General features: G+C 36.3%; 1 protein-coding gene across 3 annotated transcripts in view; it reads right to left on the reverse strand.

Annotated features, from left to right (window-relative positions):
- LOC131380627 (complement factor H-related protein 5) overlaps positions 1–23386 on the reverse strand; it is a 35921-nt gene extending 12535 nt beyond the window's left edge. Inside the window, exons 1-6 of one of the 3 annotated variants that reach the window (XM_032136423.2) lie at positions 23220–23386; positions 17553–17747; positions 16440–16616; positions 2860–3036; positions 1219–1401; positions 917–1096 (exon numbers count right to left, since the gene is read on the reverse strand). In XM_032136423.2, coding sequence (XP_031992314.1) covers positions 917–1096; positions 1219–1401; positions 2860–3036; positions 16440–16616; positions 17553–17747; positions 23220–23349 — 1042 coding nt within the window. In that variant the 5' untranslated portion in view covers positions 23350–23386. The remainder of the gene's footprint in view (positions 1–916; positions 1097–1218; positions 1402–2859; positions 3037–16439; positions 16617–17552; positions 17748–23219) is intronic. The other 2 variants (XM_032136425.1, XM_058430660.1) reach the window with 2 other exon arrangements.

Here is a 23386-nt window from a genome sequence, read left to right on the forward strand (position 1 = left end):
ATCCAAAAGTCCAGGAGATGGAGAGAGAGATGGTTCTGTTTCAGTTTCTGTAAGGAGGAGAACAGCAGCAGAAAGTCTGCTTGTCTTTAAAGTTCAAATTTAGAGGCTTTAATGTATCGAGGTTGCTAGAGATAGGACAAAAGAGGCCAGGATCTGAGGGTGTCGGGAAAAAAAACCTGCAAGTACGTAAGTCTCAGGGCTGGAAGTCCTGAGGCTGCAAGGTAAGAGTAGAGCACACAGGCTGATAGACTACTTACTACTTACCACTTCCGTGGAGGAAACTGACAAACTAACCAGAAAATTAGGAATAGAAATAAGAGAATTATGGGGACAGAAAGAGCAAAGATCATGCCTAGTTCCTGGGTCCTATTTCCCTACTCTTCTTCTATGGAGGGACTCCAAACACTCTGGAATTTAGTAGAACTCAAGCTACATTGTTATTTTTTAGGTTGTTCTATCTGGAACATGCTGAGGTAAAGACTGAGTTAAAGCAATGAAATAAAAGAAATCAAATTGCCATCATTTGTAGAAATACAATATCCAAATTAAATATTAGAACTAATACAGAAATTCAACAAGGTTACTGGAAACAAAATTAATGTACGCGATTAAATCACATTCTTGCATATAGAAAGTATAACTATTCAAGCATATACGTTAATGAAAGTTTCCATTCATCATACCAGAAAAATCCCAAATAAACTGGTGAAGAAATCTGTGCAGTAATAACAAGAAATTCATAAAACCATATGGCAAAGTTTAATGTAAGACCTGAATAAATGGATTGACATATTTTACTCGTGAAAGGAAGAGTCAGTATCAATAAAATTGTAATTCTAGCCAGATTTATACACTTTATACAATCCCAATCAAAATTATAAATAATCAAATATAAAGTTTAGGAATGTTTTCTCACCAACGCACACAGGAAGCTCTGTCCATATCCCATTAATACAGGTAATCGCGTTATTTCCAATCATTGTATATTCATTTCTGCAATTCACCTCCACTGAAACTCCATGTTGATAGGGAGGGACAGACGGCTGAACATAACCATACTCGAGTTCAGGTATATATCCACATGTTTTCACTTGTTCTAAGAAAATGTAATAAAATGAGTGCTTACTCTGAAAATATTTTAAATCTATTTACATGTGTATTTATATATAAGTGCAAAGTAATAGTAACTGTTCTGTTTAAATGTTAATATTTATTTACCAACACAAGTGGGTAAAGTTGTCCATTCTCCATCCACACATTGTATTTTCTTAGGCCCGTTTATTATAAAATTAGGATTGCAATCATATTCCACTACTTCATTGTGTCCATATTCCTCTTTTCTTATCTCCTTAACTTCACCATTGGAGAGATGAGGAGGTGGACCACATGATCGTACTTGTCCTATTATAAAGACACCATAAATAATGCATAAATGGTCTTAGAAGTATAGCAAAATGTGGAGTTACTATATTTTTGACTTAGAAATTAATTTCCTTTATACTGCACTTCTATTTTTGGGGATGTGTGTTTTTTGCAGTGTACATAGTGTATTGACTGCATTCATTTCCTCAAATATTGACACTTTTCATGATGAACAATTTTGAGCAAATGAAAGGAGAAAGAATGCATAATGAACACTTATAAACTGATTACCTAGATATAAAAATGTTACACTTTGCCCTATTTACTTATTTTTTGTGAAGTAATTGAAAGTAAATGATGGTGAGATTTTAGTCCTAAATTCTTCAGAATGCTATCTCATAAAGACATCTGCCTACATATACAAAATATCTTATTACATTTCACCAAATTAATAATACTTTCTTAGTACAGTGTTATATCCTCTCTATATTTAAACATCCTGATTGTCAACTTTTCCCAATATTTTGTAAGCTGTTTATTATAATCAGGATATTAAGCTGTACTCTTGAAGATTTTTAAGTAGGTCAATAATCTGAATGTTATATAAAAGTAAATAGTTATTAAATATGTGATATAATATACATATGCAATGTGTAGTTATAACTTTTATTAATATCTATAAATACTTTGATATGGTTTGGCTGTGTCCTCACCAAAATCTCATCTTGAATTATAGCTCCCACAATTCCTACGTGTTGTGGGAAGAACCTGGTGGGAGGTAATTGAATTATGGGAGTGGATCTTTCCTGTGCTATTCTCGTGATAGTGAATAAGTCTCACGAGATCTGATGGTTTTTTAAAGGGAGGTTTCCCTGCACAAGCTCTCTTCTCTTCTTTGCCATCATTCGAGATGTGCCTTTCACCTTCTGCCATGATTGTGAGGTCTCCCCAGCCACGTGAAACTGTGAGTCCATTAAAACTCTTTCTTTTGTAAATTGCCCAGTCTTAGGTAAGAATGTCTTTATCAGCATTGTGAAAATGGACTAATACATACTTAAAGTAATGTGATAAGCCATTTTTGATAAAAATAGTGCCATCTGAAGCAGGTACAAATCATCATTGTTTTCTAATAAATAATTTATATATGCAATGACTTATTAATTACTTACTAAAATATAACATTGTTCATACAATATTTTTAAAAAGTATAAATTTTTTATTGAGCTAGATGGAAAAATCCTAAGATGTCTCAATTCCAACTACTATATTATGACCTACAAAATCCCATTATGTATTTTAAAACACAGTAGAATTACTCCTTGATTAAGAACACCTAAATAATCTATGCAACTCAGTTACTATAGAACTGCACCCTTTCTCCTTTGCCATTTTACCACTTTGTCAGATTATAGATGTAATATAAGCTCCAATAAAAATATATAGGCACTATTATAAAAATCAAATTCTTGTTTCATCACTTCTAAAATAAATACTGACCTTTGCACGTTGGAAAGTTAGGTGACCACCCAAATTGGTAACATTGAACTGAATCTGGTCCAACTCTTGTATCTTTTTTTTTGCAGGAGAATTTCAACACATCTCCAACTTCGTAGCTTTCTTTTTTTGGCTGAACATCTACATTTGCTTCTAAAATTGGAACGTGACATTCTTTTTCTAAAAATAAAATTAAATGAACATATGTGAATTTTCACTGCAGAAACAAATTTAATGTGTGCTATATAAAAATAAGATGCAAGGGGCTTCATATACAGAGGAGTATAAAATATATTCTTGCCTATGAGAAAACATATAAACTAATTATTTATACCCAACAAGTATATCTAAGACCCCTCAGGAAAATTGGGAAATTGTGCAGCAAGGTAACATTTTCTACGAGAATCTCTTCAGCATTGTAATAGGAAAGTCCTGTGAAGTTACTCATACAGTAAATTATTTAACTTGTTTAATTAGCAATATGAGTTTTAATTTTGTTGTTTAATAAATAAGTTTAATAACATTATTTGTTTATAATACAGAATAGGAAGGTTTTTTTCACACTTAAATCACAAAAAGTTCCTTTAAGTAACAAAATAAAATTGCAACATATTTAATTACTTTTTGTAAAATAAAAAAAAATGATGTATAAAAAGTAGATATGTGGGCCTGATGAGGTGGGTCATGTCTGTAATCCCAGCACTTTGGGAAGCCAACGTGGGTGGATCACCTGAGGTCAGGAGTTGGAGACTAGCCTGGCCAACATGGTGAAACCCTGCCTTTACTGAAAACACAAAAATTAGCCAGGCACGTTGGTGGGTGCCTATAGTCCCTACTACTAGGGAGGCTGAGGCAGGAGAGTCACTTGAACCCAGGAGGTGGAGATTGCAGTGAGCCGAGATTGCACCACTACACGCCAGCCTGGGTGACAGAGTAAGACCCTGTCTCAAGAAAAAGTAGATAGGTGAAACACCCAAACAGGATACAATTAATAAATGTTAAGTTGAAGGGAATATTAAAAAGCAGATTATTCCCAATTTTACAAAAGGGTAGCTAAATATCAAAGACTTTTAAAAAACTCATCTAGGTTTTTTGAATCTCTCCCTTATACACAACTCTATCACTAATATGTTTGTAAAAACTAATTCATTATGAATATATTCTGATTCAATTAGAAATAGATACGTTTATGAATATGTATGTAGTTTTCTCATTTAATAATCTTTCATTAATGGTTAGTTTATAAAATTATATATTAATTCTTATGTAAAATAAATAATTGACATTCAAGACAAAAGAAATAATCTGAATATATCAAGCATACACAAAAATAAAATTGAAATATGTTCTAACTAATAATCTCATAAATATTTTCAAACTAGCAAGTTTTATGTACTGTTATTGGCACTTTAATGTATTGATCACAGTTTACTTGAGCAAATCCCAAGAGAATGTGCCTTATTTCACTAAAATAAAATGTGCATCCCTAAATCTCTGTTTTTTATTCCAGTATTTTGCACCACAGTTCTTTATTGGTTGTTTATAGTCTTTTATTATCTAATTGTTAAAAACAAAATGCCATTGAAAATAATTGATCTTGATTCCGTTCCAAGATGGCCAAATAGGAACAGATCCAGTCTGCAGCTCCCAGCGTGATAAATGAAGAAGATGGGTGATTTCTACATTTCCAACTGAGGTACCTGGTTCATCTCACTGGGACTGGTTGGACAGTGGGTGCAGTCCATGGAAGGGGAGCCAAAGCAGAGCGGGGCATAGCCTCCCTGGAAAGTGCAAGGGGTCCAGAGATTTCCCTTTCCTAGCCAAGGGAGGCCATGACCAACTGTACCTGGAAAATCGGGACACTCACGAACAAATACTGTGCTTTTCCAGTGGTCTTAGCAAATGGCACACCAGGAGACTCTATCCTGTGCCTGGCTTGGCGGTTACCACACCCACAGAGCCTTGCTCACTGCTAGCATGGCAGTCTAAGATTGACCTGTGAGGCAGCAGCCTGGCAGGGTGAGGGGCATCCGCCATTGCTGAGGCTTGAGTAGGTAAACAAAGCAGCTGGGGAAGCTCGAACTGGGCGGAGACCACTGCAGCTCAGCAAGGCCTGTTGCTTCTGTAAACTCCACTTCTGGGGGCAGGGCATAGCTGAACAAAAGGCAGCAGAAACTTCTGCAGGCTTAAATGTCCCTGTCTGACAGCTCTGAAGAGAGCAGTGGTTCTCCCAGCATGGTGTTTGAGCTCTGAGAATGGACACACTGCCTCCTCAAGTGGGTCCCTGTCCCAAGTGTAGCCTAACTGGCAGACACCTCCCAGCAGGGACCAACTGACACCTCATACAGGTGGGTGCCCTGCTGGGATGAAGCTTCCAGAGAAAGGATCAGGCAGCAATATTTGCTGTTCTGCAATATTTGCTGTTCTGCAATATTTGCTATTCTGCAGCCTTTGCTGGTGATACACAGGCAAACAGCGTATGGAGTAGACCTCCAGCAAAATCCAACAGATGTGCAGCTGAGTGACCTGATTGTTAGAAGGAAAACTAACAAACAGAAAGAAATAGCATCAACATCCACAAAAAGGAAATCCACAACAAAACCCCATCTGTATGTCACCAACATCAAAGACCAAAGGTAGATAAAACCACAAAGATGGGGAGAAACCAGAGCAGAAAAACTGAAAATTCTAAAAACCAGAGTGCTTCTTCTCCTCCAAAGGATCATAGCCCCTCACCAGCAATAGAAGAAAGCTGGACAGAGAATGACTTTGATGAGCTGACAGAAGTAGGCTGCAGATTGGTAGTAACAAAATTCTCTGAGCTAAAGGAGGATGCTTGAAACCATCGCAAGGAAGCTAAAAACCTTGAAAAAAGATTAGATGAATGGCTAACTAGAATAAACAGTGTAGAGAAGACCTTAAGTGACCTGATGGAGCTGAAAACCATGGCACAAGAGCTACGTGATGCATGTACAAGCTTCAATAGCTGATTTGATCAGGTGGAAGAAAGGGTATCAGTGATTGAAGATCAAATTAATGAAATAAAGAGAGAAGAGAAGTTTAGAGAAAAAAGAGTAAAAAGAAATGAACAAAGCCTCCAAGAAATATGGGACTATGTGAAAGACCAAATCTATGTTTGATTGGTGTACCTGAAAGTGAGGGGGATAATGGAATCAAGTTGGGAAACAATCTTCAGGATATTATCCAGGAGAACTTCCTTAACCTAGCAAGGCAGGCCAACATTCAAATTCAAGAAATGCAGAGAACACCACAAAAATACTCCTCGAGAAGAGCAAGACATATAATTGTCAGATTCACCAAGGTTGAAATGAAGGAAAAAATGTTAATGGCAGCCAGAGAGAAAGGTTGGGTTATCCACAAAGGGAAGCCCATCAGACTAACAGTGGATCTCTCGGCAGAAACTCTACAAGCCAGAAGAGAGTGGGGGCCAATATTCATCATTCCTAAGGAAAAGAATTTTCAACCCAGAATCTCATATCCAGCAAAACTAAGCTTCATAAGTGAAGGAGAAATAAAATCCTTTACAGACAAGCAAATGCTGAGACATTTTGTCACCATCAGGCCTGCCTTAAAAGAGCTCCTGAAAGAAGCATTAAAAATGGAAAGGAACAACCAGTACCAGCCACTGCAAACACATGCCAAATTGTAAAGACCATCTATGCTAGGTAGAAACTGCATCAACTAATGGGCAAAATAACCAGCTAACATCACAATAACAGGATCAAATTCACACATAATAATATTAACCTTAAGTGTAAATGGGCTAAATGCCCCAATTAAAAGACAGAAACTGGAAAATCGGATAGTCAAGACCCATCAGTGTGCCGTATTCAGGAGACCCATCTCACGTGTGGAGACACACATAGGCTCAAAATAAAGGGATGGAGGACGATCTACCAAGCAAATGGAAAGCAAAAAAAAGCAGTGGTTGTAATCCTAGTCTCTGATAAAACAGACTTTATACCAACAAGGATGAAAAGAGACAAAGAAGGCCATTACATAATGGTAAAGGGATCAATTCAACAAGAAGAGCTAACTATCCTAAATATATATGCACCCAATACAGGAGCACCCAGATTCATAAAGCAAGTCCTTAGAGATCTACAAAGATACTTAGACTCCCACATAATAATAATAGGAGACTTTAACACCCCACTGTCAATATTAGATAGATCAATGAGACAAAAGGTTAATCAGGATATCCAGGATTTGAAATCAGCTCTGCACCAAGCAGACCTAATAGACATCTACAGAACTTTCTACCTCAAATCAACAGAATATACATTCTTCTCAGCATCACATCGCACTTATTCCAAAATTGACCACATAGTTGGAAGTAAAGCACTCCTCAGCAAATGTAAAAGAACAGAAATCACAACAAACTGTCTCTCAGACCACAGTGCAATCAAGTTAGAACCCAGGATTAAGAAACTCACTCAAAACTGCACAACTTAATGGAAACTGAACAACCTGCTCCTGAATGACTACTGGGTAAATAAGGAAATGAAGGCAGAAATAAATATGTTCTTTGAAACCAATGAGAACAAAGACACAACTTACCAGACTCTCTGGGACACATTTACAGCAGTGTGTAGAGGGAAATTTATTGCAATAAATGCTCACGAGAGAAAGAAGGAAAGATCTAAAATCAACACTCTACAATCACAATTAAAAGAACTAAAGAAGCAAGAGCAAACATATTCAAAAGCTAGCAGAAAGCAAGAAATAACTAAGATCAGAGCAAAACTGAAGGAGATAGAGACATAAAAAACCCTTCAGAAAATCAATGAATACAGGAGCTGGTTTGTTGAAAAGATTAACAAAATAGACCGCTAGCAAGACTAATAAAGAAGAAAAGAGAGATGAATCAAATAGATGCAATAAAAAATGATAAAAGGGATATCACAACTGATCCCACAGAAATACAAACTACCATCAGAGAATACTATAAACACCTCTATGCAAATAAACTAGAAAATCTAGAAGAAATGGATAAATTCCTGGACACATACACCCTCCCAAGACTAAACCAAGAAGAAGTTGAATATCTGAATAAACCAATAACAGGCTCTGAAGTTGAGGCAATAATTAATTGCCTACCACCCAAAAAAGTCCAGGACCAGGTGGATTCACAGCCGAATTTTTCCAGAGGTACAAAGAGGAGCCGGTACCGTTCCTTCTGAAACTATTCCAATCGACAGAAAAAGAGGGACTCCTCCCTAACTCATTTTATGAGGGCAGCATCATCCTGATACCAAAGCCTGGCAGAGACACAACAAAAAAAGAGAATTTTAGACCAATATCCCTGATGAACATTGATGCAAAAATCCTCAATAAAATACTGGCAAACCGAATCCAGGAGCACATCAAAAAGCTTATCCACCATGATCAAGTGGGCTTCATCCCTGGGATGCAAGGCTAGTTCAACATATGCAAATCAATAAACATAATCCATCATATAAACAGAACCAAAGACAAAAACCACAAAATTATCTCAATAGATGCAGAAAAGGCCTTCAACAAAATTCAACAGCCCTTCATGCTAAAAACTCTCAGTAAACTAGGTACTGATGGAACATATCTCAAAATAGTAAGAGCTATTCATGACAAACCCACAGCCAATATCATACTGAATGGGTAAACCTGGAAGCAATCCCTTTGAAAATCAGCACAAGACAGGGATGCCCTCTCTCACCACTCCTATTCAACATAGTGTTGGAAGTTCTGGCCAGGGCAATCCATCAAGAGAAAGAAATAAAGCGTATTCAATTAGGAAAAGAGGAAGTGAAATTGTCCCTGTTTGCAGATGACATGATTTTATATTTAGAAAACCCCGTCGTCTCAGCCCCAAATCTCCTTAAGCTGATAAGCAACTTCAGCAAAGTCTCAGGATACAAAATCAATGTGCAAAAATCACAAGCATTCCTATACACCAATAACAGACAGAGAGCCAAATCATGAGTGAACTCCCCTTCTGAATTACTTCAAAGTGAATAAAATACCTAAGAATCCAACTTACAAGGGATGTGAAGAATCTCTTCAAGGAGAACTACAAACCACTGCTCAATGAAATGAAAGAGAACACAAACAAATGGAAGAACATTCCATGCTCATTGATAGGAAGAATCAATACCATGAAAACGGCCATACTGCTCAAGGTAATTTATAGATTCAATGCCACCCCCATCAAGTTACCACTAACTTTCTTCATATGAACGTTAAAGATCATATGGAATCAAAAAAGAGCCTACATCGCCAAGACAATCCTAAGCAAAAAGAACAAAGCTGGAGGCATCAGGCTACCTGACTTCAAACTACACTACAAGGCTACAGTAACCAAAACAGCATGGTACTGGTACCACAACAGAGATATAGATCAATGGAACAGAACAGAGGCCTCAGAAATAATACCACACATCTACAACCATCTGATCTTTGACAAATCTGACAAAAACAAGAAATGGGGAAACGATTCCCTATTTAATAAATGGTGCTGAGAAAACTGGCTAGCCATATGTAGAAAGCTGAAACTGGATCCCTTCCTTATACCTTATACAAAAATTAATTCAAGATGGATTAAAGACTTACATGTTAGACCTAAAAACCATAAAAACCCTAGAAGAAAACCTAGGCAACACCATTCAGCACATAGGCATGGGCAAGGACTTCATGTCTAAAACACCAAAAGCAATGGCAACAAAAGCCAAAATTGACAAACAGGATCTAATTAAACTAAAGAGCTTCTGCACAGCAAAAGAAACTACCACCAGAGTGAACAAGCATCCTATAGAATGGAAGAAAATTTTTGCAATCTACCAATCTGACAAAGGACTAATAGCCAGAATCTACAAAGAACTTAAACAAATCTACAAGAAAAAAACAAACCCATCAAAAAGTGGGCAAAGGATATGAACAGACACTTCTTAAAAGAAGACATTTATTCAGCCAACACACACATGAAAAAATGCTCATCATAACTGTCATCAGAGAAATGCAAATCGAAACCACAATGAGATACCATCTCACACCAGTTAGAATGGTGATCATTAAAAAGTCAGGTAACAACAAATGCTAGAGAGGATGTGGAGAAATAGGAATGCTTTTACACTGTTACTGGGAGTGTAAACTAGTTCAACCATTGTGGTAGACAGTGTGGCATTTCCTCAAGGATCTAGAACTAGAAATACCATTTGACCCAGTGATCTCATTACTGGGTATATACCCATAAGATTATAAATCATGCTGCTATAAAGACACATGCACACATATGTTTATTGCAGCAGTATTCACAATAGCAAAGACTTGGAACTAGCCCAAATGTCCATCAGTTGTAGACTGGATTAAGAAAATGTGGCACATAGACACCATGGAATACTATGCAGCCATAAAAAAGAATGAGTTCTTGTCCTTTGCAGCATCATGGATGAAACTGGAAACCATCACTCTGAGCAAACTATCACAAGGACAGAAAACCAAACACTGCATGTTCTCACTCACAGGTGGGAATTAATCAATGGGAACACTTGGACACAGGGCGAGGAATATTACACACTGGGACCTGTTGTAGGGTGGGAGGTAAGGGAGGGGTAGCATTAGGCAAAATACCTAATGTAAATCACGAGTTAATGGGTGCAGCAAACCAATATGGCACATGTACACCTAGGTAACAAACCTGCACGTTGTGCACATGTACCCTAGAACTTAAAGTATATATATATAAAAAGAAAATAATTGATCTTGGCCAATGTAGGGTTTTCCAGCTGCTTTATTCATATACGGTTATTGCATGGTGTTGTAAATGGAATAACGGTCCCCAGAGATGGCGCTGTACTAATCCCTGCAACATGGATTACCATAACTTGCAAGATGTTACCTTACATGAAAAAACAGACTGTGCAGCTATCACTAGGAGTCTAGTTGCCCTGAAACTTCATTAACTTTCCACAGTGTTCGTGAGCTGCCATTCAACCTTGGACATAGAGTGTTCTGCTGAATTCTTCCACTTTGGAGACTCTGACTTCATCCATCTACTCTGACAACCTCAATACGTTGTTTTGTGCTTTTGGAATAAGCAACGGGCAGAAAGGGAAAGGTAGCAATATTCTGAGAACTTGAACAATAAGATATGTGCTTTTTCTGATTAAATAAAATGTGCTAAATTTTGAAACAAGTTTATTTTGACAACTTAGTTTCTAAATGTCATTGCCCACTAAATGGAACCAGGGCTTATTGGAGGTATGGCTGATTCCAGTTCCAGGGCAGTGGAAACATGAGTTAAGCCTGGGACATTTTTTGTGTCACAAAGCAACCAAATTGTTCAAAGACTAACAAAATCTTACAGACTGTACACAGAGCTAGCTTGTATGGGTTACAGCTGGCCAAAGTTAATTTGTCAAGCTTCTAAAATATAATTATTGGGCTGACATTAGCCATCATCTCTCAAAATGAAGAGAGCTTGTTCATGACATGAACAGGTATGGATAAGAGAAAGCATGGAAATATTTATACCATAATTGAAGCCTATAAAGTTTGAACCCTTTTCAATCACTGGAATTTTCTAGTGTTAGTAACATCTGTTATTTTATTTTTTTTTGCAAGTGTTAATAATGTTTTAACCCCTTGTAATTGAAAGAGACCATGACGTAACTGCTTACTGAAAAGCTATCGCAGTTCCAGCTGTTTCAAAGAGACTCCGTTTCTAGAGGTTTAAATTTCATTTTGTTTTACTTTGTTTTGTTTTTCTAGTGGGGAAGGGTCTCACTTTGTTGCCCAGGTTGGAGTGCACTGGTACAGCCATAACTCACTGCAGCGTTGAACTCCTGTTTCAGCCTTGCCAGTGGTGGGGACTACAGGTGCACATCACTGTGCCTGGCTCTAGAGGTTTAAATTTAAGAGTTGAAGATGTGGAATAATATTTGATAACATAACATCTTTTGAAAAACATACCACAGATTCTATTTCTTTTTTTTTCTTTTATTTTATTATTATACTTTAGGTTTTAGGGTACATGTGCAAAATGAGCAGGTTTGTTACATATGTATCCATGTGCCATGTTGGTTTGCTGCACCCATTAACTCGTCATTTAGCATTAGGTATATCTCCTAATGCTGTCCCTCCACCCCTCCCCCAACCCACACCAGTCCCCAGAGTGTGATGTTCCCCTTCCTGTGTCCATGAGTTCTCGTTGTTCAATTCCCACCTATGAGTGAGAACATGTGGTGTTTGGTTTTTTGTCCTTGCGATAGTTTACTGAGAATGATATTTTCCAGTTTCAGCCATGTCCCTACAAAAGACATGAACTCATCATTTTTTATGGCTGCATAGTATTCCATGGTGTATATGTGCCACATTTTCTTAATCCAGTCTATCGTTGTTGGACATTTGGGTTGGTCCCAAGTCTTTGCTATTGTGAATAGTGCCGCAGTAAACGTATGTGTGCAAGTGTCTTTATAGCAACATGATTTATACTCCTTTGGGTATATACCCAGTAATGGGATGGCTGGGTCAAATGGTATTTCTAGTTCTAGATCCCTGAGGAATCGCCACACTGACTTCCACAATGGTTGAACTAGTTTACAGTCCCACCAACAGTGTAAAAGTGTTCCTATTTCTCCACATCCTCTCCAGCACCTGTTGTTTCCTGACTTTTTAATGATCACCATTCTAACTGGTGTGAGATGGTATCTCATTGTGGTTTTGATTTGCATTTCTCTGATGGCCAGTGATGATGAGCATTTTTTCATGTGTTTTTTGGCTGCATAAATGTCTTCTTTTGAGAAGTGCCTGTTCATGTCCTTCACCCACTTTTTGATGGGGTTGCTTTTTTCTTGTAAATTTGTTTGAGCTCATTGTAGATTCTGGATATTAGCCCTTTGTCAGACGAGTAGGTTGCAAAAATTTTCTCCCATTCTGTAGGTTGCCTGTTCACTCTGATGGTAGTTTCTTTTGCTGTGCAGAAGCTCTTTAATTTAATTAGATCCCATTTGTCAATTTTGGCTTTTGTTGCCATTGCTTTTGGTGTTTTAGACATGAAGACCTTGCCCACGCCTATGTCCTGAATGGTATTGCCTAGGCTTTCTTCTAGGGTTTTTATGGTTTTAGGTCTAACATGTAAGTCTTTAATCCATCTTGAATTAATTTTTGTATAAGGTATAAGGAAGGGATCCAGTTTCAGCTTTCTACATATGGCTAGCCAGTTTTCTCAGCACCATTTATTAAATAGGGAATCCTTTCCCCATTGCTTGTTTTTATCAGGTTTGTCAAAGATCAGATAGTTGTAGATATGCGGCATTATTTCTGAGGGCTCTGTTCTGTTCCATTGATCTATATCTCTGTTGTGGTACCAGTACCATGCTGTTTTGGTTACTGTAGCCTTGTAGTATAGTTGGAAGTCAGGTAGCATGATGCCTCCAGCTTTGTTCTTTTGGCTTAGGATTGACTTGGCGATGCGGGCTCTTTTTTGGTTCCATGTGAACTTTAAAGTAGTTTTTTCCAATTCTGTGAAGAAAGTCATTGGTAGCTTGATGGGGATGGCATTGAAAATACAAATTACCTTGGGCAGTATGGCCATTTTCATGATATTGATTCTTCCAACCCATGACCATGGAATGTTCTTCCATTTGTTTGTATCGTCTTTTATTTCATTGAGCAGTGGTTTGTAGTTCTCCTTGAAGAGGTCCTTCACATTCCTTGCAAGTTGGATTCCTAGGTATTTTATTCTCTTTGAAGCAATTGTGAATGGGAGTTCACTCATGATTTGGCTCTCTGTTTGTCTGTGATTGGTGTACAAGAATGCTTGTGATTTTTGTACATTGATTTTGTATCCTGAGACTTTGCTGAAGTTGCTAATCAGCTTAAGGAGATTTTGGGCTGAGACAATGGGGTTTCCTAGATATACAATCATGTCATCTGCAAACAGGGACAATTTGACTTCCTCTTTTCCTAATTGAATACCCTTTATTTCCTTCTCCTGCCTGATTGCCCTGACCAGAACTTCCAGCACTACGTTGAATAGGAGTGGTGAGAGAGGGCATCCCTGTCTTGTGCCAGTTTTCAAAGGGAATGCTTCCAGTTTTTGCCCATTCAGTATGATATTGGCTGTGGGTTTGTCATAGATAGCTCTTATCATTTCGAGATACGTCCCATCAATACCTAAATTTATTGAGAGTTTTTAGCATGAAGCGTTGTTGAATTTTGTCAAAGGCCTTTTCTGCATCTATTGAGATAATCATGTGATTTTTGTCTTTGGTTCTGTTTATATGCTGGATTACATTTATTGATTTGCGTATGTTGAACCAGCCTTGCATCCCAGGGATGAAGCCCACTTGATCATGGTGGATAAGCTTTTTGACGTGCTGCTGGATTCGGTTTGCCAGTAGTTTATTGAGGATTTTTGCATCAATGTTCATCAAGGATATTGGTCTGAAATTCTCTTTTTTGGTTATGTCTCTACCAGGCTTTGGTATCAGGACGATGCTGGCCTCATAAAATGTGTTAGGGAGGATTCCCTCTTTTTCTATCAATTGGAATAGTTTCAGAAGGAATGATACCAGTTCCTCCTTGTACCTCTATGCACCCAACACAGGAGCACCCAGATTCATAAAGCAAGTCCTGAGTGACTTACAAAGGGACTTAAACTCCCACACAATAATAATGGGAGATTTTAACACCCCACTGTCAACATTAGACAGATCAACGAGACAGAAAGTTAACAAGGATATCCAGGAATTGAACTCAGCTCTAAACAAAGTGGACCTAATAGACATCTACAGAACTCTCCACCCCAAATCAACAGAATATACATTTTTTTCAGCACCACACCACACCTATTCCAAAATTGACCACATAGTTGGAAGTAAAGCTCTCCTCAGCAAATGTAAAAGAACAGAAATTATAACAAACTCTCTCTCAGACCACAGTGCAATCAAACTAGAACTCAGGATTAAGAAACTCACTCAAAACCGCTCAACTACATGGAAACTGAACAACCTGCTCCTGAATGACTACTGGGTACATAATGAAATGAAGGCAGAAATAAAGATGTTCTTTGAAACCAACGAGAACAAAGACACAACATACCAGAATCTCTGAGACACATTCAAAGCACTGTGTAGAGGGAAACTTATAGCACTAAATGCCCACAAGAGAAAGCAGGAAAGATCCAAAATTGACACCCTAACATCACAATTAAAAGAACTAGAAAAGCAAGAGAAAGCACACTCAAAAGCTAGCAGAAGGCTAGAAATAACTAAAATCAGAGCAGAACTGAGGGAAATAGAGACACAAAAAACCCTTCAAAAAATTAATGAATCTAGGCGCTGGTTTTTTGAAAAGATCAACAAAATTGATAGACCGCTAGCAAGACTAATAAAGAAGAAAAGAGAGAAGAATCAAATAGATGCAATAAAAAATGAAAAAGGGGATATCACCACTGATCCCACAGAAATACAATCTACCATCAGAGAATACTACAAACACCTCTATGCAAATAAACTAGAAAATCTAGAAGAAATGGATAAATTCCTCTACAAATACACCCTCCCAAGACTAAACCAGTAAGAAGATTCTATTTCTTGATAGGATGGAGTAGCTGCTATCAACATATCATCCCACTGAAAAAAAATTTAGAAAATTTTACAAAATTTATTTTCAGAATGCTGGAAATCACCCAGTACAGGACTGTGATGACTGAAAAAAGGAAAAGACCCTCAATACTTCAAAATAATAAAACAAAGTCAATGACAGCCCAGCTGTTTGTTGGGAAGCCTTTTCTAGACTGTGCAAGGAGGGAGAACCCAGGAAGAACTCAGTGGTCTTCTTTAGTTGAGACTAGAAAAGTCAGTCTTGGTGACTATGGTGGCCAGAAGTTACTGGACATAGTAGCAGAGAGAAAGTATTATGAAGAGAAAGACTATGGAAGTTTCCTTGAGTTTTTGGTTGAATACGGAGCTGTGTAAGCATAGGATGGAATTGCATCGGGCTAGGCAAAGAACAATTACTGAAGAGCTATAAAGATGAAGAATTACAAGAGTTCACACAGACTGTGAGTGCCATCATTTATAACACAGGCTTCCGAAAGAATCGTTTTCCAAATTCTAAGCTGCTCACAAATACACATAACTCGCAGAAGTATGGACTTTTTACAACTTAGAAATGATTTATTGACTCAAGCATATTAATTTAAATAAAGATAAATATTAAAAACTTCCTTATAAGACATTTTAACTGTAATTGGATTTATTTGCACTTTAATGCCTCAGTTTTGTAACCATTTATTGTCAACTAACCTGATAATATAAACAACAAACAGGTGTTACATTAATGGATTATCTTCAAAGTGTATTCTTCTCTAATATTTCTTCTTATTACATACATTTGATTTATATAGGTAGGCAAACTATGTTATTGCACATCTACTTAAACAAAATTGGAACTGAAAATCAAATAAATAATGATAGAAGCCACTAGTGGTGAAACCTATATTTAACCTATATTTAATCTATAAACCATGGATTTATTTCTTTAAATAATTAGCAAGACTGAGAGAGCAGTATTTTGCTTACTAGTGAAGCTGCATTTGGGAGGAGTGGACCAGCCCCGTTCTACACATGAAATGTTTTTCTCATTGTTTTGAAGGCTGTATCCTCTGTTGCAAATAATTTGTACAGTATCACCTTCCAGATGTATTCGTCCTGAAGATTCAGAATGACCATTTTCCACAAAAGGAAAGAAACACAGTCCTAAGGAACAAAAATTGATTAATGTACAAGATGGAAGTAGCAAAAAAAAGTGCATTTTAAAATATTTCATTAAGAAAGGAAAACTTTGAAAACTGACATCATGTATAAATACTTTCAAAAGAAAATATTTGGGTCATGCTACTGTATAAATGATGAAATATATTTTTTATTCCTATACATATATATATATATGAAAGTTAATCGCTTCTCGGCCTTTTGGCTAAGATCAAGTGTATATATGAAAGTTAATATTTCATGTTTTTGCTGTATGGTTTTTATAATAAAATATCTTGTGTTTATAAACTCTTCTAGGAAAAAACAATATCTTCATATAAATATTTCTACCAATTCTCATAAATGTTTCTTACAAAAGGAGAAAGATCATTACTATCTCCTTTGTTGCCTCATCTATTCTCTCTCCCATTGTTTTTCTTTTTTAATACACCTGTTGTCATTGGAGTCTGGTCTCCACATTTTTTGGAGGATTAATATAGCTACACTTTGAAGGACCAAACAAATGATTTATTGAAAATATAAAAGTTAAAATACCAAACGTTACCTTGCAATATGCAAGAGAATGGTAAATTCAAAACAGTATCTATACAAAATGACTTATTTTAAAGGAAAACTATGATCAGGCTGCTGCCAAATGAATATCTGTAAAGAAATATTAGCAGTCAAATATATTAATCATCAGTTTAAAAAAATTAATATATTTCAACATGTAGAGCATTTCCAGGTAATGCAAGACAGTTGATATATTTATTCTTCACTGATTCTCATAGGAGGCATCTCAAAATAGGAGGACTACATCTCCCATCTTTCCAGCTCCTCTGGTCACTGCCCCTGTAATTATCAAGACCTTATGATCTTGTCTGGCATATCCTTCTCTGTTCACTGAATGACATCCATTTAATGAACAGGGTATTTACTCACTGAGACACTTTGGTGTTGGTGACCATCCTTCTTCTGTGCATGTTATGCGAGTCCAAAAGGATTTTGAAGGAGACACAAAATTATATTCACAGGAGTAATAGAAAACTTCCCCTGTAGGAACTTGGGAAAATGGCTTATAATTTTCTTCATCATACAGAAATCCATGGTGTATTTTTGGAAAATCACAAAATGTTGCTGGGAAAAATAACACAAAACTGAAGAATTAAATAAAAAGCTACATCACTGAATCACTAGATTATATTTTAATCATCTGATTTATAGTTTTGTTTTTCCTTCAGCTTAAATGCCTTTAGCTTAAATGCTTTCCAGTGTACTAATTTGGAATGAAGAAAGATCACTAAATAAGAATACAAGAGGCCGGGTGCGGTGGCTCACGCCTGTAATCCCAGCACTTTGGGAGGCCGAGGTGGGCAGATCACGAGGTCAGGAGATCGAGACCATCCTGACTAACACAGTGAAACCCCATCTCTACCAAAAATACAAAAAAAATTAGCCGGGCCTGATGGCGGGCGCCTGTAGTCCCAGCTACTTGGGAGGCTGAGGCAGGAGAATGGCATGAACCCAGGAAGCGGAGCTTGTGGTGAGCTGAGATCCTGCCACTGCACTCCAGCCTGGGCAACAGAGCGAGACTCCGTCTCAAAAAAAAAAAAAAAAAAAAACAAGAATACAAGAGTATTTGAGGAGGTCTTTTTTGTTTTTTTGAGAGGGAGTTTCAGGTTTTACTCTTGTTGCCCAGGCTGAAGTGCAATCACGCAAATCTTGGCTCACTGCAGCCTCCAGTTCCTGGGTTCAAGTGATTCTCCTACCTCAGCCTCCTGTGTACCTGAGATTACAGGTGCCTGCCACCACACCTGACTAATTTTTTGTATTTTTAGTAGAGACAAGGTTTCACCATTTTGGCCAGACTGGTCTCGAACTCCTGACCTCAGGTGATCCATGCGCCTCCACCTCCCAAACTTCTGGGATTACAGGCATGAGCCACCACGCCAGACCGAGGAGGTCATTGTTAATGAATATAAAATGTATATTTTGGAGTGATATGAAATATGAACTCTTCTGCAACGTCTTCAAGAACAATATCCGCACACAACAACTTAAGAATGAAGGCAGACTGTAAAAGTGGCAAATCTCCCTGATCTATGTAGTGTACAGTAGAGGAGTGATAGGATTGTTCTCAGCTCTCAGATTTCTTTCTTTTTCTATTCTCATCAACTGTCATAGGTATTTCCACCAGAAAAATCTGTTCTATTTTTTTTTCTGGTGCAGTAAAAATGTTGGGTAGGTAATTTGATTTTTTGTTTATTAATATTCTGATTACTTTCTGGTTACAAAGTTTATATAGTTTTGGTGGAAAGAATTTAGAGAGTATAAGAAAATCACTAAGAACACCTCAACCAAGATAAAATTAGAGCTAAATTCTGGTAAATGCTGTATATATAAATGTTTATTATACTGCAGGTCCAAAACATCTGAAAAAGAAAAAACAATAAAAAGATAATAAACCAATAAACATAATGCAATTAAAAATACAATATAACAATTATTTATATATATTAGATATTATAAATAATCTAGAGATAATTTAAATTATATGAGAGGATGTGCATATGTTATATGCAAATACTACACCATTCTCTCTTAGAGACTTGAGCATCTGTGGATTTTGGTATCTGCTGGGGGTGAAAAGAGTCCTGGAACAATTCCTTGAGGATACTAAGGATACTGAGGATACTGCTGGATATATGTACATAGACACTTACACATACATCCATATGCACTATGGTACAAGATATAATAAAACAATGTAGAAAATGGGTGAAATCTTCGTGCTTTGACTCTATTTTTTCTTGTGTATATATATTTTATATACATATATATGTGTATTTTTTATTAGACTTAATTTTTTATTTACAGTTTTTTTCACAGTAAAATTGAATGGAAGGTACAGAGATTTCCTGTATACCACTTCCTCTTCCCTGCCACATGAATAGCCCCCTTCGCCATCAATATTATTGTCATTCGAAGTCCATAGTTTACATTAGGGTTTACTCTTGATATTGTACATTCTGTGGATTTGATGTAATTTATCTTTGAATGCTTTTTTAGCTCTAGATACTTCCTCAATATAATGTGCTCACTTGTTAGCTCAAGGCATTTTCTCAATATAGCGTTGCTGCATAAGAAATTGTTTTGTTTTTCACCTTATTTAGAAAAAGCATGCAGAAATTCAGCTGACAAATCAAGGGAAATTTCTCTTTTTTATCTACCTAGAAGTAATATTTCATGTTGCACAATATTTGAAATAATTCCTGTGGTATTTAACCTTGTGAAACCTTAAATTTATTATCTAACTGTTTAAAAATTGACATTAGATAGTTTTGGAGAAGATATTGAGGGAAAGACTCCCTCGTGTCTTGATAGTATTAACCTATCATAACTCCTTTTAAATATCCTTTGTACCTCGAAAATTGCAAAATTGTAGTACTTGATTTTCATACATATGTACGTTTATATTCTTCGCTATCCAGAATAACTTTGTTCTCATCACCCAGTTGTATTCTACCTATCCTTCAGAACTTGCTCTACAACATTCATCGTATAACCATTGTGCACATCCGCAATGGTGCTAGGAGTGTTATCATCCTTTTGCAAGCCTGCCGTTACACAACCACCCACTCCAAAAGCAGAAAATAATTTTCCTTGTCTCAACATTCTGATAGAATACTGTGAATATATTTCTTCTGGGATATATATATATATATATATGTACACACACACACACACACACACACACATATATACAGACATACAGTCATTTACCACATAATGACGTTTTGGTCAATGACTGATCACTTATATCACAGTGGTCCCATAAGATTATAATGTAGCTGAAAAATTCCTATCAACTGATGACCGCCACAACATCATAGTCCAATGTATTACTCACATGTTTGTGGCAATGCTGGTATAAACAAACCTACAGCATTGCCAGTCATATAAACAACAGCACACACAATTATGTATAGTACATAATACTTGATAATGATAATAAATGACCATGGTACTGGTTAATGTATTTAATGTACTATCGTTGTTATCATTATTTTATAGTTCACTTCTTCTACTCATTTAAGAAGAATAACTGTGAAACATCCTCAGGCAGGTCCTTCAGGAACTATTCCAGAAGAAGCCTTTGTTATCATAGGAGAGGACAGCTCCGTGCATGTTACTGCCCTGAAGACCTTCTAGTGGGACAAGAGCGGAGGAGGAAGACAGTGATACTGATGATCCTGACCCTTTGTAGGCCGAGGTTAATGTGTGTGTTTGTGTCTGTTTTTAACAAAAAGGTGTAGAAGGTCAATAAATAAATAAAATATTTAAAAGATAAAATCTTACAGAATAAGGATAGAAAGAAAAAATATTTTGTACATCTATACAAGGTGTGTTTTAAGCTAAAACAAAAGAGTTACAAGTTAAAAAATTTTCAGTTGATAAAGTAAAAAGCTTACCATAAATTAACTTATTATTGAAGAAAAGTTTTAAAAATAAATTTAGTCTATCCTGGGAGCACCAAAAGCTCAGTAATTAGTACTAAAAAACTTATCCATGTAACCAAAAACCACCTGCTCCCCCCAAAATATTGAAATAAATATATAAATAAAATAAATTTACTCTAGCTCAAGTATTCAGTGTTTATGAAGTTTACAGTAGTATATAGTAATGTGCTAAGCCTTCATATTTGCACACCACTCACTCAGTGACTTACCCAGAACAACTTTCAGTCCTGCAAACCTTATTGATGGTAAGAGCCCTATACAAGTCTGCCATTCTTAATATTTTATATTGTATTTTTATTGTACATTTTCTATGTTTAGATAAACACATTCTTACATTTGTGCTACAATTGCCCACAGTATTCAGTACAGTAACATGCTGTGCAGGTTTTCAGTCTAGGAGTGACAGGCCATATAGCCTAGTTAGATAGTAGGCTATACAATATAGGTTTGTGTAAGTACACTCTATGTTTGCAGGAGGACGAAATTGCCTAAAGACACACTTCTCAGAACGTTTTCCTATCATTAAGTGATGCGTGAGTGTACACACACACACACACACAGACAATCACCTATGTATAAAGCCTTGCAATTTATTTGCCTATTTACATTTTGCTTTTCTTTTAGGACACTCTAAGTAGTAGTGAGGCGTGGGTGGGGTTGTCATATTCTTTCCAGCTTCTTTGCTACAGCATGAAGCACAATATATTGCTTGATTAACGTTTTGCTACTGGAAGCATGCAGTTTTCTATTTGTACAAAAGTGTTGCTTTCTTGTGTTATTTCTGCTGTTTGGCCAGTTTCTAAGTAGACACCAAAAGTGTAACGCACACTTACAGGTCATTTAACACCTAGACAACTTTTAGATAGAATTTCACTAAAGTTTATCCTGGGACTGGACTGAAGCTTGAAAGTTTTGTGGGGTTAGGAATTGTCAAAATTCTACATATTATTCTCATAATTTTCACTTATCTTCCTCTGCTTCCACCCCCATTTAGAAATCCTTGTGTAATGCCATTTGTAACAGATGTTTAAGCCACTTAATAAATACCATAAACACAGACTTAAGAAAAATCAAATACACTCATGCAATCGCACTCTTGTGATTACAGCTCAGTACTAAAAGTGAAAACAAAATAAAATGAATTTTAGGCCCACAGAAATAATGTTTTGCAACATTTGTAAGGGCATATCTTAAAAAGAAAGCATTTTATTGTTCATATTTTTCTCTTATGTCAGGACTGAGAAGAAAGTGTTCGAAAAATTTAAAGATTTGTAAACATTAGAAAGCAGTAAAGCAGTAAAATAAAAACTTTCTGGAAATCAAAGAGTATAGCACAATGATTGAAACTCCATGTACACACATAGTTTAATCAGTATCCTAGACCTTGTTAGAGATTTTGTTTGCAATTCTTTTGATATGGTGGCTTTAATTTCCACATGAAATAAAATGGGATAGTTTATAATGTTATAAGAATCAGTTTATAGTATTAATAAAGAAGTAATATATTATTTCACTTTTGAAATTTGTGGAAGAGCTCAGAAGAAACAATTTTTTGGCAGTTCACTCGTTTACATATAAAAATAGTATTTTCTATTGTTTCATTAAAATATATTTCCCTGTTGAATGATAATTAGACTGAAATGAGAATTCCTTCATTTTAATAACATTTAAAATTTAAATTATCAAATCTATGAAAATAAAATTCTAAAAACATATTGAAGGCGGCCAAATCTTTTTGGGGCTGATTTTTCTAGTCAGTGGCATTGCAGAGTTTATGCGGAATTACACTAATACTTCACCTTGTCACCTTTATTATAGCAGATTTTCTCTCCTTTGATTTCTCTTTACATTATCTATTTGGTGACCATTTACCCTTTGCAAACTAGAGAACGGAGAGAATTAATTTCATTCTATTTTCCTGCTAATTGCATGTTGGAAAATATCTCCAGAAAATAGATGAATATTATTATACCCCTTCAAATTATCCTCAGCTATTTATTCATTTAAAAATATTCTTATGCATACACACACACAATCAATAAATACATTTGAAAAGGAACTAAAATATTCGGATCTGTTTTCAACTTACCTTCTCCCCCAACAGTGGATACCCATGAGATTAGGATTACGCTGAATAAGAGCAACATGCTTGGTAGTCTCAATCGTATATAACTAAAAATACTCCAGTGATGGTGGTGTTGCTTTAAATCTGCTTTCATTAACAGTTACGAGCATGACTTTGAATTTCAGTGTACT

This window comes from Hylobates moloch, unplaced genomic scaffold, assembly GCF_009828535.3.
Source record: "Hylobates moloch isolate HMO894 unplaced genomic scaffold, HMol_V3 SCAFFOLD_18, whole genome shotgun sequence".
In the NCBI taxonomy this organism is placed as follows: Eukaryota; Metazoa; Chordata; class Mammalia; order Primates; family Hylobatidae; genus Hylobates; species Hylobates moloch.